The sequence below is a fragment of the Leptosomus discolor genome, chromosome 24 (genome assembly GCF_034619465.1).
Source record: "Leptosomus discolor isolate bLepDis1 chromosome 24, bLepDis1.hap2, whole genome shotgun sequence".
Taxonomy (NCBI): Eukaryota; Metazoa; Chordata; class Aves; order Leptosomiformes; family Leptosomidae; genus Leptosomus; species Leptosomus discolor.
Genome location: NC_141414.1, coordinates 5,512,126 through 5,529,744, shown reverse-complemented (window position 1 = coordinate 5,529,744; position 17,619 = coordinate 5,512,126). Strand labels below are relative to the sequence as shown.

General features: G+C 67.1%; 4 protein-coding genes across 6 annotated transcripts in view; 2 read left to right on the top strand and 2 right to left on the bottom strand.

The window, feature by feature from the left end:
- SH3GL1 (SH3 domain containing GRB2 like 1, endophilin A2) overlaps positions 1-4,752 on the top strand; it is a 28,009-nt gene extending 23,257 nt beyond the window's left edge. Inside the window, exons 7-10 of one of the 3 annotated variants that reach the window (XM_086477745.1) lie at positions 386-489; positions 2,059-2,183; positions 2,653-2,706; positions 4,342-4,752. In XM_086477745.1, coding sequence (XP_086333871.1) covers positions 386-489; positions 2,059-2,183; positions 2,653-2,706; positions 4,342-4,538 — 480 coding nt within the window. In that variant the 3' untranslated portion in view covers positions 4,539-4,752. Of the gene's footprint in view, positions 1-385; positions 490-2,058; positions 2,707-4,341 lie in introns of those variants that run through there. The other 2 variants (XM_086477746.1, XM_086477744.1) reach the window with 2 other exon arrangements.
- Positions 4,753-6,881: 2,129 nt separating this feature from the next.
- Positions 6,882-10,447, bottom strand: MPND (MPN domain containing). The gene is made up of 14 exons (XM_086477750.1): positions 10,441-10,447; positions 9,761-10,001; positions 9,327-9,666; positions 9,003-9,233; positions 8,742-8,904; positions 8,586-8,670; positions 8,380-8,476; positions 8,175-8,247; positions 8,018-8,094; positions 7,770-7,938; positions 7,600-7,670; positions 7,416-7,505; positions 7,074-7,166; positions 6,882-6,968 (listed from the first exon to the last, which is right to left on the bottom strand). The coding sequence occupies exons 1-14, from the start codon at positions 10,445-10,447 to the stop codon at positions 6,882-6,884; spliced, it is 1,824 nt and encodes a 607-aa protein (XP_086333876.1).
- A 419-nt stretch (positions 10,448-10,866) lies between these two features.
- Positions 10,867-14,997, top strand: STAP2 (signal transducing adaptor family member 2). The gene is made up of 8 exons (XM_086477749.1): positions 10,867-10,989; positions 11,216-11,287; positions 11,883-11,985; positions 12,415-12,598; positions 13,153-13,243; positions 13,952-14,031; positions 14,505-14,581; positions 14,939-14,997. Exons 1-8 carry the CDS (start codon positions 10,867-10,869, stop codon positions 14,995-14,997), a joined length of 789 nt encoding a protein of 262 aa, XP_086333875.1.
- Positions 14,998-15,636: 639 nt separating this feature from the next.
- The window catches only part of FSD1 (fibronectin type III and SPRY domain containing 1), a 4,129-nt gene continuing 2,146 nt past the window's right edge, over positions 15,637-17,619 (bottom strand). Inside the window, 5 exon segments of the mRNA XM_086477748.1 lie at positions 15,637-15,747; positions 15,865-15,953; positions 16,675-16,926; positions 17,150-17,229; positions 17,332-17,509. Of these exon segments, the coding sequence (XP_086333874.1) occupies positions 15,637-15,747; positions 15,865-15,953; positions 16,675-16,926; positions 17,150-17,229; positions 17,332-17,509 (710 nt within the window).

Sequence of the window (17,619 nt, the reverse complement as noted above, 5' to 3'; positions counted from 1 at the left end):
ACGTGGCTCGGCAAGCCTCTCAGCCTTTCTGTAGCCCCTCTTCCTGATCCAGCTCCTGGCCAGAGGAGAGGCTGTGGCCTGCACCGGACGAGTCTCTTCTCGGTGTGCTGGTGGGAGTGAGTTTTGGGCAGGTGACGCAGCTTACTTGGGAAGGATTTGAACAGCTAGTGAAGCTGAGGGAGCTGTATGAGGTGTCCCCTGTCCTGCTGAGTCTTGGCCAGTGCCTGACCTCTGGTGTCCGAAATCCCAAACCTTCTCCTCATCTCCCCGGGGAAGCTGCCCTTTGTACACGTTCCCCAGTACGCTCTCAGCCCCCGTGTGCAATGCAGGCGTCTCCTGCCAGCTAGGAGGAGCCATTCATCCCACCTTGGTGTGATTCTCGCAGATCGAGCAGGTGAGCCAGCTCTCGGCCCTGGTGGATGCCCAGCTGGACTACCACAGGCAGGCCGTGCAGATCCTGGACGAACTTGCGGAAAAGCTCAAGCGCAGGTGAGTCCCAGGCACTCCCGGTTTTCACAGCCACGAGCTGTCCCTTGTGGTAGTTGTCTGTAAATTCCTGACTCTCCCTCTAAACCTGTCCTCTGGTGTTAAAGCTGCTTCTTACAATCACTGGAGCTTCCATCCAGACCTCCTCCAGGTTGGAGGGAGCCGTGCCAGCTGCACAACCTGCTTTCAGTGGCGGGCACGCTCTGACATCCAAGCCAGAACCTCTGTGCCGGTCTCTGAGCCTTGCCTGAATCGGGGTGTGCTGCTCCTCCAGGGGGGCTGGAGTTGAATTTGGCAGGGGTGGAGAAGAAAGGTGAAATCCCCTTCGTGCCAGGGCTTACGGCTCCTGGCGCTGCGGGCGTTGAGCGTGGGATTGTCCCCCGAGAGGTGCCTTTTGGCCAGACCCAGGATCCAGTCAGAAGTTGCATCGTGCTGTTGGAGCAGGTGGCACGAGCTGGACGTGCCTGTTACCCTGTGTCACCTGGAACTGCCTAACCTGGAGTCTGTGTGCCATTAACATCAGTGGTGGTTGAGGAGGTCGTGGGCCACGGTTGTGGCCCAGAAGGGTCCGTGTCAAGGGCTCCCAGTGGCTCTGAAGACCAGAAGGTGAATGCAACGTGGTGGGGATGACGTGGTGGCCACAGGCCAGTGGAGGACCACCTACATCACCTCCTTAGCTGTGAGCCCGCTGCCAGACCCCTCCTTCTCCAGGAAGCCCCGCTCTCTCTTCCATCTGCACGGCGCTCCCCTGGTAGACGCTGCCGCAGGTGTGACCCTGCCCTGGAGTTCTGAGCCGGTGAAAGGCAGACGAGCGGCTGGCACGCAGGAGCAGGGAGAAGCGTGGAGCTGCCTGGTCTTGCTGTGCTCTCCCTGTCCCTCCTCGACTGCCTGAACTCCGCGGTGGCCCCGGGGAACGTACGGTTGGTGCCCAGAAACACCGAGGTGCTGTTGAAACACCGAGCGAGCTGGTTGGCACGACTGCCGTGACTTGCACAGTTGTTTTTCCTGCTGCTCTGTCTCACCTGAGCGTCTCCCCGAGCCCTGGCCGAGGAAGGAGAGGCGGCTTCGTTGCATCTGGAGCTTCCCGGCGGAGCCGGCGCCGTTCTATCCTCAGCCTGGCGCAGGGGGGTCTTGGACAGAGCCGGGGCGGCCTCTCCGCTTCCCGGGGGGATTTGGCGATGCTGCCCTCCTGTTCCTTCCTCGGAGGAGGAACTGCTGAGTGGATCCCGTGTCTGGTTTGCATTAAGAAGGGCTGGGAAGATGTTGCCAAGTGTGAGTTTTCGAGCTGCAGCACGAGTGTCCTCTGCTGGCCTGAACTGCCTGAGACACCTCTTTAGCAAAGCCAGGGGCGTGTGGCCCTCTCTAAGGGACAGATCCCAAACCCTGGGACAGATCCCAAACCCTGGGCCAGAGCCATCTTCAAAACACCCCAGCGCAGAGGGTTGTGCAGTTTCTTATCTACAAACCAGTTTGCTCCCCTGTGTAGCCACCAGAGGAGAATAAATATGTTGATCTCATCATACTCTGTTTCATATTTCAATTTATCCACTTTTTTTGTTTTCCTTCTTCCAGAATGAGGGAGGCCTCCTCGCGTCCCAAGCGGGAATACAAGCCCAAGCCCAGGGAGACGTACGACTTCGGAGACACTGACCAATCTAACGGGGGCTTCTCTTGCAATCCTACCCCCAAAGTCTCAGGTAAAGTCGTCCCATGTGTGTGCATACTGGAGCAGCCTCCTGGGGATGGAGGGGAAATACTCTGCCTGGAAATGACGTTTCTGGTGCGCTGGATGTGCCTCCGCGAGCTGGTGGCTCTGAAAAATGTCAGAAATGCCTCTAAACTCGGGCTGTTTTCTCTTGGGGCCCAGCAGCCTTCGTTATATTTGCTTTGGGGGTGTCCCAGCGGGGTCTCCAGCCCCGGGCCACTCGCCTGTAGTGCCCAGGCAGTGCCAGCCGTGGCGGACAGGAAGAATGAAGCATCTCTCGCTCCCTCCCCATCTTCCATCGTGCTGCCTTCATCCCTCCCTGGTCCTGGCAAAGGCAGGCGGGTTTCTAACACAGCATGTGGGCCACCCTGTTTCTCCTAACAGATCCTCCCTTTGGGCCCTGCCGTTCCCTCTCTCCAGTTCCCGTTGTTTTAAGCATGTCTCTTTTTGTTTGGAAGCAGCTTCCTCCTCTTTCCGATCCGACAAGCCGTCCCGGGCCTCCGTCAGGAGTATCCGTGAGTTTCCTCCCTCCGCACTGCATGATGTGTGACCATCTCCCCCCCCCCCCCGATCCCTCCCTGCTCCTCCTTCCGTGACGCTGCCGCTTGGAGCCGCTAACACCTCCGTGCTGAGCCTGGCCAGCAGAACAGCTCAGCTAAGCCGAGCTAAGCCTCGAGCTAAGCCCCAAATTAAACCAGCCACGCTGTATTGGTATTTACTCCCCCAAACCTGGGGCCTTTGCTCACCCGGAGGAGTTGTAGCAGCTGTCATCACGCAGACATCTCCTGCGTGGGGTCACAGGGATCAGATGCTCTTCCACGAGGTATCAGACATCTGGAGGATTATCCCGTTCTCGTAACCATCGCCCAGCCTGGACCTCTCCCCCTCCTGCTTGTGCTGCCCCCCTGTACCCCACTGCTGAAGGCTGGAGGGAGCAGGTAGAGCCTCGGCACGCTGAGCAGGTTTTGTGGGCCCAGCTGGGCAGCGAGGAGCCCTGTGTGGCTTGTGGGGTGACGTGGGGTCCGTGGGTCAGCGCTCCGGCGGGAGGGACCCGTTGGGGTCCCGAGGCCAGGCTGGCTCTGCGGCTCGGAGCCGTCGCGGTGGGGAAAGCTCGTGGTGGTGCAGCAAGGGGGCGGGAGGCGCTGAGGAGCCTGGTGTGGCGGGAGCGCTGCGGTGGTGGGACCGGCCTGGTGTTTTGGCAAGTTGTCCCAAAAAACGTGAACCTGCTTGGCTGCCGCTTTTGGTGTTTTCTGAGTTCTCTTCTAACGCTGGGTCCTTTCTTGCCGTGGATGTTCAGCAGCCCAGATGTGCTGGCTGCCGTTTGTGCTGGTCCCCTTGCCCTGGCTGGAAGAGCTCTAGGCCAGAGGGAGAGGAGTGGGGGCCCTGCAGACCCCGGTGGTCTGTATTAGCTCGGTCCCTTTTCAGGAGGATCCCTACCGCTGCGAAGCTGAGTGCCTGCCCATCCCAAAACCTCAGTGCATTAGGCAGAGCAACCAGCAGCTTTCCCTGCTATAAAAATACCCCCTTTGCAGACAGAAGGTCTGATGCTTTAGTCCTGGAGCTGAGATGGGGGAAGGAGACTTTGGTTTTCTCCTCAGTTTTGGTGGGAGCCTCGCATGCAGCAATGAGCTGACGATGGGTTTGAAGCCCTGTGCCCAGGGAGGCAGTCACAGCCCTCTCCCTCCCACCACCCTGAGGCTCAGGGCGACCCCTCCAAAGCAGAGGGACCCCCGGAGTCCTCGTCTACCACGTACTGACACGCTGCACAGCGCGTCCCCTCATCTCTGGAGAAATAATGTGGCTTTTCACCACCTGGTTTCTGGTGTGGTAGTCTGATTTATCTTGGAGTTTAGCTTAGCACGGGGGAATTCCAGCCGGGAGCAGGCAGCACATGTCTACTTTGGGAGAAGCTCATGAAGGACGTGGTTGCAGCAAGACAGCAGAGGAACTAGGGAGCTAAAAGCCGGGGGGGGGAGGAGTTTAAACTGAGTTAATGCTTTACTGTCGTGGGGGCGAAGGGAAGGGCCCGCTTCTCCCGGGCAGGGCAGAGCCGTCTGGTGAGCCCAGTTGTGCGAGCCCCTGTTGAGGGAGGGGGCGTGCAGCGGGTCCAGCTCACCTCTCTTCCCCCTCCCCAACACCTCTCCCCGCAGCCCCCCTGGACCAGCCCTGCTGCAAAGCTCTCTACGACTTCGAACCTGAAAACGACGGCGAGTTGGGCTTCAAGGAAGGGGACATCATCACCCTGACCAACCAGATCGACGAAAACTGGTACGAGGGCATGATCAACGGCCAGTCGGGCTTCTTCCCCCTCAACTACGTGGAAGTGCTGGTTCCGCTACCTCAGTGAAACGGCATCGCTCCCGTCCCCGCTCCGCTCGCGCCGGGCCGAGCCTCCATTCCACCTCCATCCCGACACTGGCCCTCTCCGGCGGCGGGGCCCTGTCATCTCCGCGTCACCTCGGGGCGAGATTGCCACCAGGGAACAAGCCAGAAGGGTCGAACGGGACCCCCCCACACACACACACCCCCTGTGAATTGGGTTATTTGAATTCTTTTTTGTTTGTTTTGTCCTTCTGGTGCTTGAACTTCGGTACTTTGCGCGCCCTGCCACGTCCCCCCGCCCCCGGCTGTACGATTGTCGCAGGCCTCTCCTTGCCCAGATTTTGTTTTTCCTTGGGGTCAAGCATCCGGATGAGCCAGGTGGGAGAGCTGGGATGCGTCCTTCGTGCTGAGCATCAGTGGGGGGAGACACACCGCCTGGTGGCGGGGGGGGGAAAGCAGCCCCCAGCCTCCCCACAGGGCAACCCCTTCGCCCCCCACCCCGTTGAACGCTACCCCTCTCCTCCACGGATGCCCAGCCTCCCTCCAGCCCGTCACCCAGGCGGGACCCCGGTTCTCCCCGCTCTCGGGGGAGGGATGCTGTGGCACAGCAACACTACGGACACCCCTCAAACACTAAGCCAGCCCTGCGGTGCGGGTGCTGAGCCCTGCCTGGGGCTCTGTGCTGTCCCTCCTTGCCCCGGAGGGACAGGGCAGGGATGTCCCCTGCCTGCTGTTAGCCCTCTGCCCCCTCCCCGCAGCGCTCAGCGCCGAACGGGGTGGCTGCTCCCCTCTGCTCTTCAGTATTTTAAGCCAGGTTGCTTCTGGACCTTGGGTTTTTCCTACTACAAACCCTCCCGAGTCCGTCAGAACTGGGGGATAATTTGGGGGGGCGGGGGTGGAATTAGGCCACAGCCCAGGGTCTGCCCACTGCAGGGCAGAGCAGGTCGTGGCTCCTCTCCCTCGCAGGCTCTGCACTTACTCTCCCCGGGGAGCCCTCGGCACCCCGTGCCGCAGGACCGGGGCTCATGGCTGGAGCTCTCAGCTGATCCTCACGTGCCTTTCCTGCGCCCCACACCTCTGCCCCACAACCACCCTCCTTGCGGGGGGAGCAACGTGCCCTTCTGCCCCCGGCTTGGGTGGGAAAAGGTATCGTACATCTCGGCGCCGCTTCTGCCACCCCTTAGCCCCGAGCCTCCCCGTGTGTTCCCCGTCACGGGGGTCAGGATGGGGGCCCAGCGGTGCTCGCCCCATCTCTTGCTCGACTCCGTGGTTTTCCCTGCTAGAAGAGCGGTCTCTTCCCCCCCTTCTTCAGCCTCGGCTGGGCTCCGGCACCGTTCCTCCTCGGCGAGCACCGTCCCTGCCTGACCGGGGGCCAAGCCCCAGCTCCACACCGGGCCCACGCGGCAGCACGTCCCTGTCCCTGCTGCTCCTGTTACAGTTACACAGCCCCTTCTTCATGATTTTAGCCGTGCATGTCGATGTATGTCCGATCCCCTGCCGCGCTGTGCTCCGAGCGGGCTGACTGGTGACCCTGGTCCTAGACACAGGGCGGGGGGGGGGGGGGGGGGGGGGCACAGGGGCCATCTCCCCCTCGCTCCCAGCAGCGCAGGGAGCCCAAGGGACCTGTGTCCTCGGGGCCCTCGCCTCTGTCCCCTCCCCGGTGGGGACTGGGGTGACGTCCCGGGAGCGCTGGCTCCCGCTCAGGTGGATTGAAATGCGTTTTGTCAGCTGGGACAACTTGCTAGACCTTTTTTTTTTTTTTGTAATGGTTTCTCCTGGTTTTTAGGGGAAAAAAAAAAAAGACGACCCACAAATCTCGACTTGTATCTCTGAATGAAAGTATTAAATGTTTTCTTCTTTCTAACGGCTGCGTCCTCTGTGAGCATGGGGGGTCCACGGCGGGGTGGAGGAGCAGCCCCAGATGAACATCCCCCTGGTTCAGCCCCCAAAACCGGGCAGCGGGATGGTGCCTGCAGCCCGCGAGACCACCGGCGGCGTCCCTCACCGCAGCGCCAGCACGATGACCCCAAGCCAGCGGAGCCGCACGCTGGCCGCCCCTCGGGAACTGCTCTTTAATCAACTACCACTTCCACAAACAACTGACAGCCGAGACTCCCACCACCACCACCACCCTCCCCTCCGCCGCCGCCCCGGGGCCAGCGCAGCCACGGGACACCCGGGCGGCAGCTCCAGGGCAGGGCAGGAGCTGGCGGGGTCCCGGGACCCCTCGGGCGAGCTCCTTGGAGCAGCGAGCGATGCCCCATGCCGGGTCTGGATGAGCCCCTCGGGCTGGGGCAGGGGGCTGCCGAGCCGAGCCCTGGCTGCTGGGAAGGCACCTGGTCCGAGTCGAAGGGGGGGTCCCGGCCCCTCAGCTGCTGAGCTTGAGGAGGCCGTAGATCTGCTCCAGGACGTGGGTGAAGCTCTGGTCTTTGGGGGTGCGGGAGGCCAGGGAGCCCTGAGATGGTTAATGAAGTTAATGAAGACAGTGGGGTGGCTGGAGCTGAGGTTGCGGCTAATGCCCCCTCCCCACCCAGCCCAGCGGAGGAAGCCCCCTCCTCACCTTCAGCTTGTCCAGGTAGGTCTGGTCCTGACTCCACAGCTCCTGAAACTTCACCAGGTCGGGGGCTCCCTTATAAAACTCCACCAGCAGCGTCTGGGGTCGGGGGGAGAGAGGGGGGCTGCAGGCACCGGGGCTGTGCTGGGGACAGGCGTGTGGCCCCCCCCACCCCTGTAGCACCGAGACCTCGGCCGCACGGTGGGGATGGAGAGGAGGTTGTCACTGTCACCAGGACTAACGGCAGGACGGGGATGGGTGGCAGAGGCCCAGCCGGCCCCTGATGGGATCGAGGCATTGTCCTTGCTGGGGTGGATGGGGTTTTTGGGGTGCCCACCCCACGCTCACCATCTCCTGCAGGACATCGTTGGTGAGGAAGCCATCCTGGATGTAGGCCACCTCCACGTCCATGGGGATGCCGTAGTCGTTGGGCCGTTGCTGGAGGATGGGGGAATGGGGAGTGCGTCACCCCACAGCACTGGGACCACCCCCACCCCAAATATCCCCCCCCGTAGGGCCAGCGAGCCCTTACCTCCGGCGGCGGCATCACCCAGAAGGGCGCGATTTTGGACTCCACGCCGGGATTGCCGTGATAGTAGGGTCCTGGGGGGGGGGGTGCGGGTGCAAGGGGAGAGATGGGGCTGACACAGCGGGGTGACGGCAGCCGAGGCACCCCCGGGACCGCGGGGACCGGGTGCTCACCGCAGATGAGGGCCAGGCAGGGCTGGAAGCCGTTGCCGCTCCCCTGCAGCTTGAGCTGATAATCCATCTGGGCGTCGATGTCGTGCAGGGAGGGCAGCGCGGGGCCGAAGGGGTGGCTGTGGTACCACCCCACCAGCGACAGCCCCCGCAGGAACAGGCTCTGGCAGATCTGGGATGGGCAGATGCCGTGGGTCTGGGTCCCCCCGGGACACCCCAGGACCCCCCACCCACCCCCGGGGCTGGTTTACCTCCTCCTCCACGGCACCAGCGGCCTCGGCATCACCCAGGCGGGTCCGGCACGGGAAGGCTCGCAGCACCGTCAGCACTGCAGGGGCGGGGGGGGCATGGGGGTGGGTGGCTCTGCCAGCGGCTGCGGGGGGGCCACCCACCCACCCCGCTACCTACGCTGTGTGTTGGTGTCCCACCGCCCACCCAGGTAGCCCACCACTTCGCTCCTTGTCAGGTGGCTGTGGAAATCCTAAAGGAAAAGGTTAAAATCAGCAGTTTGGCCCCAAAACAACGCTGGGGATAAACCCCCCCCCCTCCCTGCAGGTGTCCCCAGCGCCATCAGAGATGTCCCACCCTGTCCCAACCAGGGGAGGGGGCGCACCAGGAGCAGGAGGACGTTGCTGGAAATGGCCACGTTGAAGGGCTGGAACTTGTTGATGGCGGCGAAGGACGTCACCTCCACCAGGGTCTGGGGGTTCCTGGAAGAGCCGCAGCCCCACTGCCACAGACACCCCCCGCCCCTCCAGCACCCGTGGGGCTGCCGGTGGCACCCACGGGGCTCGGATCCCCATCCCCGTCGCACCCTACCTGGCCGAGTCGCGGGTGCCCAGGGTGCAGTAGCGGACGGGCACCCGGGGTTTGCTCTCCATCCTCTTCCCTGGGGGGCCGTGATCTGCGAAGCACAACGCCCCGTCACCGCTGCCGGGCTGCCCGGGGTCCCCAGGGACCCACGTGCCACCTTACCTGTCCCCGCTGGCTCTGCCAGGCTCTTGCACTGCTGCTTCTTGCTCCTCTCCTCCGGTTTTTTGGTAGCCACCGGCTCCGGCACGGGCACCCGACCCTCCCTCGTCGCCTCCTCCTCTTCCTCCTCGGGCATCTCCTCCTCCTCGCCCTCGCTGGCCAGGCTCTGCGGGCAGCCCAGGGCTGGCACCCACCCCACCACCCGCCCTGGGGGTGACCCAAGGGTCCCAGAGGTGTGTGTTGGGGGGGGGTGTCTCAACCCACCTCCTCGGCGGGCGGCGCGTTGGGCTGGTGCTTGTGCAGCCAAGCGGCTTTGTACTGGTCCAGCTTCTGGCCTTTGTAGCGGACGGACGCCCAGCCGCACCCCGACTTCTTGGCGGGGTTCACCAGGCGCTTGCAGTGGGTGGCCCAGGCGCTGGGCGAGTTGAAGACCTGCCCCGTCTCCTGCCAGGTGATGGTCCCATCTGCCCCCAGGTCCCCCACAAACTTCTTGCCCTGGGGAGCACGGGGTGAGCCAGGGAGGCACCCACCGGTCCCCTGTCCCCCATCCTTGTCCCCAACCCGTGTCCCCGTGCCGGCCGGGCTCACCAGGTAGTAGATGGAGAGGACGCCGCGAGCCGGCTCGAGGAGCCCGTCGCGGAGCAGGACACGGAGGGTGATGCCGCGGCGGGTGAGCACGGCCCCCCGGGTGCCCCCCGCCGCCTTCACCCCGCTCCCGGCCTCCGGCTCGGCCTCCGCCTCGTCCAGCCCCGGCTCCAGCTCGTCCTCGTCCTCCTCCAGACACTCGTCCCCGCCGGGGGAGGCGGCCGCCAGCGCTGCGGGATGGGACACGCCGCGTGGGGTCCTCCCGGGGGCCAGCACCCCCGGGTGTCCCCCCCCAGGAGCACCCTTGGGTCCCCCTCCTCGTGTCTGCCTGTGGATGGGGACACTGGGACAGGGATGCGCGGGGACACGGGGACAGGGAGACGTGGACACGGGGACACAAGCACGCAGGGACACAGGAGGAGGGGACACAAGGACACGGGGCGGGGGTGAACGCAGGGACAGGATGACTCAGGGCCAGGAGGGTGGGGGCACGGGGGGAGATGCTGGGGTGAGGACGCGGGGACACGATGACAGAGCACATAGGGACAGGGCTGGGGGACATGGGGATGCGGGGACACAGGGATGTGGGGACACGGGGACAGGGCTGGGGGAGAGGGGGTCGCGGGGCCATGCGGACACGGGGACAGGGCTGGGGGACACGGGGATGCGGGGACACGGCTGGGGGACAGGGGGTTGCGGGGACACGGGGACAGGGCTGGGGGACACGGGGACGAGCCCCTCCCCCGGCCCAGCAGGTCCCCGCAGCCCGGTCTGAACCCAGGGGGTGCGGAGGGACCCCGCCCCCCCCCCCCGCCCCGCTCCCGCCCCCCCCCCGGCCGTGTGCGGGCGTGCACCGCGGTCCCGCGTGCCCGCGCACTCGCGCGCGCGCGAGCATGCGCGGGTTGCACCCGTGTGTGCACACGCAGGTGCATGTGTGTGCGCGCGCCCGCGCGTGACCCGGGTGTATGCTCTGTGCTGGGCGGGCGGGGGGGGGGGGGGGCGGTGTGCGCGCGCGGTGCGCGTGTGCGCGCGTCCCCCCGCCGGTGCGTGTGTCTGTGCGGGCGTGCCCGGGGCGTGCCCCGGGGCGCGCGGGCGAGGGGCGCGCGCCCGCCGGTACCTGCCATGCTCCGCTCCCGCCGCTCCCGCCGCTCCCGCCTCCCCCGGTGCGCGCGGCGGCGGCGCCACGTGATGGGGCGGCCCCGCGCGCCCCGCCCCTCCCGGGGAGGCGCGGGGGGGGGGACACACACCACACGACACGACACCGGCACCGGGGGGGGGGGGATACACCCACCCACGGGACCCTGCTGCGGGGACGGGGCGGGGGGGCGGCGGGCGGCGGCCCCGCACCTGCCGCACCGGGGGGACACAGACCCGCCCCGGGGCCGTGACTCGCCCCGCCGCCCCGCGGCCGCGGCCCCGCCGGGGACACCCGCCCGCCGCCCTTCGCCCCGGCCCGGGGCGGGGCTGCCCGGTGCCCGCAGCCCGGGAGGGGCCGGCCCGGCCCGGCGGCACCTGCGGTTCCGGCAGCGGCGGCGGAGCCGAGATGGCCCGGCCGGTGCCACCGCCCCGGCGGGACCGACCCCGACCCCGGCCCCGGCCCCGACCCCGGCCCCGGCCCCGGCCCAGCTACGAAGGCTTCGTGCAGAAGCGGGGGCCGCGGGACCAGGTGGGCCGGCACCCTCCGGGACCGAGCTCCGGCATCCCCCGGAACTGACACCCGGGTCCCGGGACCGAGCCCCGGCCCTCCTGGGACCAACCTCCGGCACCCCTTAGCACTGACCCCCCGGGACCGCCCCGCCCCGACCCGTTCCGCCGCCCGCGACCGCGCCGGTGCGGAGCCCGGTGCCGGTGCCCGGTGGCGGAGCTGAGTCCCGTCCCGTCCCGCCCCGCAGGGCTACCGGAGGGTCTGGGCCCGGCTGCGGGGGCTCACGCTCGCCTTGTATGGTGGCCCCTGGGACTGTGAGGTACCGGGGGTTGGGGGGGTCCGGGCAGGAACCCCGGGACTGGGACCCCCCGGGTGGACTGTCCTGGCCGGGACCCTTGAGATTCCCCCAGGCTGGGACACCCCCCGCCGTGGGACCCCCCGCCCAGGCTGGGACCCCCTCTGGGTGGTCCCCCCATGTCTGTGACCCTCCCAGGGCGGGCACTGCTGTGATGTCCCCGGGCTGGGACCCCTGAAGTGGGACCCCCTGGGATGGCATCTACGGGTGGGACTTTCGGGCCAGGACCCCTCTAGGGTGGGACCTGTAGGCTGGGACCCCAGTGACCCCCTGGGGCTGGGACACCCCTCCAAGCTGAGACCCCAGAGACACCCCTGGGCCAAGACCCCCTCAGGGTGGGCTCCCTCAGGATGGGACCCTCCCAGGGTGGGATGCCCAGGATTGAGGACCCCTCCCCAAGACTGGGACCTGGCAGGTGGGACCCCCGAGGGGAGTCCCCTGGGCTGGCACCTTTGGGGGACGCTGGGGCAGGGGGGGGATTCCCGGAGGGGGCTGAGGCCTGGCGCACTCATGTCCGTGGTGGCGGCCGGCGGGGGGGCCCACACTCGGGTGCCCCCAGCCCCTGGAGGTGCTGGACCCGGGCGAGCTGGTGGCTGTGCGGGCCGAGGGTGGGGGCTTTGTCCTCAGGCTGAGGGGACAGGAGGTGACACTGAAGGTGAGGGGCACCCTATGGGGGGCACTGAGGGCCTGGGGGGCACCCAGGGGGCATTTGGGGTACCCGGAGGGGGGGGGGGGGGGCTGGGGGCAGAGGGGAGCAGAGGGATGTGGAGGGCACCAGGCAGGGCAGAGGGGGGGCTGGGGGGGACCCAGTGTCCTTGGTGGGGTGTTGGGGGACACAGGGGCATGGGGGGGCACAACGGCCAGGACTGGGGGGCACAGGGGGCAGGATTTGGGGGCACAGGGGATACAGAAGAAGAGGGACAGGGTTAGGGGATGCAGGGGGGGAGGCTTAGGGGGATGTGGAGACTGAGAGGGGGCACAAGGGACAGGGTACGGGGACGCAGAGGGTGCGGGGGACAGGCCACCCTCATGGCCTGACCATGGTGGGCACGGGGGCGCTGGCCCCGGGGGGTCCCGGGGAGGGGTCCCAGTGGCGGTGACCCCTCCGTGCGCATTGTCCCATGCCGTTCCCCCCCGGATGAAGGTGCCCACCGACCTGGCACCGCTGCCCGGCCACTTCTTCCAGCTCTCGGAGGCCTTGCGTGAGGAGCGGGACGGCAGGGCCACCCCCATGTCCCCTGCCACCCCCAGCCCCCCCCAGCCACCGCTGCCCCTGTGAGTCGGGTGGATTTGGGGCCGTGGTGGTGGTGGGGGGTGTCTCCATCCTCACGGGACCAGCATGGCTTGGGTGGCATGGCTGGGGGTGCCCCGACGTGGCTGGGGGTGACAGGGCAGGGCTGTCCCCAGATGTGGCTGGGGGTGACAGGGCAGGGCTGTCCCCAGGGTCCCCAGCTGCTTCTTCGAGGTGATTCACCCGTGGGTGGGGGGGAACATGGTGCTGTGCCCCGGGGGGGGGGCACAGCCGTGGCATCTCCATCACCACGCACCAGGAGACGAACAGGTGAGTGTGGGGTGTCGGGGACGGGTGGCACCGTGGTGTGGGTCCCCATGAGGGGGGTGTCCCCCCGTGGGCATGGGTCCCAATGCAAGGGGTGGCATCGGGGTGCAGGTCCCCATGCAAGGGGTGGTCCCAGGGTGCAGGTCCCCATGCGAGGGGTGGCCCTGGGATGTGGGTCCCCATGGGAGGTGGATCCCTAGGCAAGGGGTGGCCCTAGGGTGAGGGTCCCCATGGGGTTTGGGTCCCCATGGGGTTTGGGTCCCCCTGCGAGGGGTGGCAGCCCCCACAGCAGCACGGCGCTGCTGAAGCACCACAGGGTGAACCGGGTGCACCAGGGCTACGCCATCGACGTGGACACACTGGTGAGTGGGACAGAGCTGGGCTGGCCTTGGGGACAGGGACACTCCCCCTCACTCCAGGCACCCACGTGAGCCCCTGGGACGGGCCCTACAAGGACTGGGACCCCCTGTGAACAGGGCGTTTGGGGCCTGGGACTCACAAGGACTGGGGCACCCAAGGGACTGGCACCCATGGGTCTGACAACCCCATGTCTCGGTACCCCCGGGCGTGGGTCCCTCAAGGAGCTGTGACACACACCCCCCCCCCCCCCCCCCTAAGGCAAGGAACCCCAGGAACTGGGACATCCAAGACTGGGACTGAGGGGCTAGGACCTCCAGGCGACAAGGACCCCCAAGGGACTGGGACCCAAGGGACCGGGATCCCCAAAGCTAGGATCCCTGGGAACTGGGATCCCCAAGAGACTGGGACCCCCTAAGGGCTGGGATGCCCAAGGATCTGGTTCCCCCAAGGCTAGGATCCCTGGGAATTGGGACACCCAGGACTGGGGACCCCCAAGGGACTGGCACCCCAAAAGGACAGGGACACCCAAAGGGCTGGGACACAAGGCACTGGTACCCCTAAGAGACCAGGACACCCCAAATGCCTGGCACCCAAGGGGCTGGGACCACCTCCCCAGGGCCCAGGAGCGGTGGGCAGGGGATGACGGACCATAAGAGGGGACCCATGGGGGGGGGGGTGTCCCCAAGGGACACCCTGTGTCCCCCCCCCAGCACCGCTGCTCCTCGCTGGCCGAGGTGGTGCAGTACTTCGTGGAGAGCAGCCAGGGCAGCCTGCAGCCCCCGCACTGGGGGTACAGCCCGCGGCTCGGTGGGCACAGGGGGGCTCGGGGGGGGGCTTTGGGTGCTCAGCGGGGTCCGGGGGGGTCTTGCAAGACAGTGTGGGAAGCAGTCATGGGTGGCTGGGGTGGCGGAGGGGATCGGGGGGGCGGGGAGTTGGGGTGCTTGGGGGATTGCTGGAGAGTTGCATGGATGTCAGGGTGACTTGGGGGGCTGTGGGATGGTATTGGGGGGAGGGGGGGCTGAGCTGTTGGGGTGTCGCAGGCTGGCACTGGAGGTCTGGGGGGGGTTGGGGGTGTTAGGGGCAGGCAGAGGGTCTGCGACGCCCCCCACCCTACTCTGCTCCAGAGTCTGTGGAGATGGATGGTGAGAACAGGGAGGAGACCCAGGGGGTGTGTGAGCCCCCCCCCCCGCCACCCCCCCGCCCCAGCCCCGCAGCCTCAGTGCGCTGAAGCCATCCCCGAGCCCCCATCGCCCTGTGCTGCAGCCCCCTGGGGGGCCCAGAGGACACCCCCCCCCCATTTGGGGCCACCCCGGAGGAGCAAACCTACAGGAACAAGCAGGGTGAGGCTGGCTGCACTGGGGGAAACTGAGGCAGGGAGGGGGCACCTCCATGCTGCCCCCTGCCCTTCTCCCTAGGTGAGCGAGACCCCCAGAGCTCGGCACCCCGTCTTGCCCCCCACCGAGCCCTGCTGCCACCCCGCGATTGGAGGGGGGGGGGGGTGTCCAGATGCCTGGGTCCCACTGCTGGGGGTGGAGGGGTGCCAGGGGATGCCTGGGTCCTGTCACAGGCTCGGGGGGGGGGGACACAAGTGGTGGAGCAGAGTGATTGCTCTGGGGTCAGCGGCTGGGGGGGTGGGAGGGGGGCCCGGACGCCTGGGTCCTCTGCCAGGCAGTCACCCCCCGCCCCCCGTGGCCCAGGCCTGGCAGAGGAGCTCGCCAAGAAGCTGCAGCTGCATCGAGCTCTCATCGAGGACTGATGGGTGCCAGCATGGGGGGGGCCCCCGGGGGCCCCTCCTCTTTGTGCCAGGAACCAGCTGGGACAGCGGTGCCCCCCGCCCCAGGGAAAAGCTGCCCCCAGTCCCACCCAGCCCAGTCCCTAGGGGTGGGGTGGCACTGGGGAAGTGGGGTGCCGGCAGCACAACCTGGGGGGGGGGGGGGTGGGCAACAATGGACCCCAAATAAAGGCACTGCCCCGCTCAGCCCCATCGCAGCTCTCTGTGCCACGGGGGTGGCACGGGGACAGCCCCCTGCCAAAAAAACCCTTCCCCACCTTGGGCTGGTGCCACCCTGCTCCCCGTGCCCCAGCCACGGCCGCGTCACACCTACATCCCAATTTATTCTTCAGGCCAGAAGCAGCTCTCGACGGTGAGGGGCGACGTGCCCAGCCCGGTGCCAACGATGGGGGGGGGGGGGGGGGGGGGGAGTGGCACAGAATTGGGGGGGGGATTCAGCTGGCAGGGCCGTGGGTGCTAGTGCACCCCAGCTCTGGGGGTTGGCACCGCCCTGCCAGTGCAGCGTAGGGGGGAGAAGGTGAGGGGTTTGGGGAAGGGGTAGGGGTACATTCAGTGCTCTTGCCTGGGGGGGGTGCCCACACTGGGGGGGGGGTGGGCACGGCTCTAGGGGAGGCTGGCGTTGGAGCTGCTGGCCGTGCTGTTGCGTTTCTGGAGGCATTTCACGGCGCTGGGCACCTGCAAGCCTGAGGAGACGTGGAAGCTGCCGCACCAGACCTGCGGGCACAGGAGCACGGCTGGGCTGGGCGAAGGGCTGGCAGGGGGACTGGGGGAGGGGGGCTGAACCCCCCTGGCAGCCCCCAGAGGAGCTGCCCAGCCCTGCCTGCCCCTTACCGTGAAGGCAGGCAGCACCGGCTGCGTGAACTTGGCCTTGAAGGTGTGGAGTAGCTGCTTGGTCCTGGCGTTGTAGAAGGACAGGAACCCTGTGGGGGCAGGAGGGGGGCATGGGGTGGGGGGTACAGGTGGGCACAGAGCTTGCAGACCCCCAGCACAGTGTCCACGGTGGTGCCCATAGTGGACACGCTGGTGGCAATGCCCATGCTGGATATGCTGGTGTCCACGGTGGTGGCAGTCCCTGCGCCCACCCCCAACACTGCCCGATCCCCTTCCCATCCCGGGCACAGGAGGGGGGCATGGGGGGGGTGGGGGGGGCACAGAGCTTGCAGCCCCCCAGCACAGTGTTCATGGTGGTGCCCCATAGCAGACGCGCTGGTGGCCATGCTGGTGGCGATGCCCATGCTGGACATCCTGGTGTCCATGGTGGTGGCAGTCCCTGCACCCACCCCCAACCCAGCACTGTCCATCCCACACCCACCACGGACATGCTGGTGTCCACGGTGGTGGCGATGCCCATGGTGGACACGCTGGTGCCCATGCTGGAGGTGGTGCCCACGGTGGACCTGCCGGTGTCCGCGGTGGTAGCAGTCCCTGTGCCCACCCCCCAAAACTGCTCAATCCTCACCCCCATCCTGCACCCACCACGGACTTGCTGGTGTCCATGGTGCTGGCGATGCCCATGGTGGACACGCTGGTGCCCATGCTGGAGGTGGTGCCCACGGTGGACCTGCCGGTGTCCGCGGTGGTAGCAGACCCTGTGCCTACCCCTCAAAACCCACCCGATCCTCACCCCCATCCCGCACCCACCTTCGTGGAAGTTGCAGTAGACGCCGATGCAGTCGGGCACGGGCACGTCCAGCACCTTGGCCTTGTTGGCGTGCTTGGCGCTGAAGCTGACCTGCAGCCAGTTGTTGAGGTGGAGGCACCAGGAGGCCGAGGTCTTGCCCAGTTGGTCGAATTTGCCCAGGCTGCGATATGCCACCCCCACGCCGAAAGCTTTGCTGTCCCGGTCGTACCGCACCTCCCAGTAGTGGTCGTCACCATCGATCAGCGTGTCACCTGCGGGCACGGGGGGCACGGCTCTGCCTGGCGCACCCATGGCGGGCCCCGTCCTGTCCCCAGCCCCGCCAGGTCCCTCTGGGTGCCCCGTGCCCACCTCCATCACCTCCTCTCCCCCTCAGGGGCACGCTCTCCCCTCTGTGCCCTCATCCCTTCCTGCACCCCTGGGTGCCTGCAGGGTCGTGTGTCCCCCCAGCACCCACTGGGTGCCCCCAGCTCTCACCCAGCACCGTGTAGGACTCGGCGGTGAAGCGATCTCTGCCCCCACGCCCCGAGGGCATCCTCTTGGGCGACTGCACCACCCTAGGACAGACGGACGCCGGCGAGGAGGGCTGGGTTGGCGTTACCAGGGGAGGTGGGGGCAGTGCCGGGGTGACAAAGGGGGGGGGGGGGGTGTGACATTACCTGGCAGGTGAGTTGGCGGGCGAGGCCGTCCTGCCCTTGCCGTCCTTCTCGCGCGCCTTGACGTCCTGCACCTTGCCCCCCGTGGCGTCCCACTCCACGCTGAGATCCTCCACCCGCAGGTTCTGGTGGCACGTGCTGGCGTCCAGCCGAAACATGAACGCTGGGGACAGCCACCGTCAGCGTGTGTCCCCCCCCGCCTTGCCTGGCACCGAGGCGTTGCAGACCCCTGGCACGCTTGGGAAGGGGCAGCATGGAGGGGTATGGGGTGGGGGGTGGGTGACAGGCACA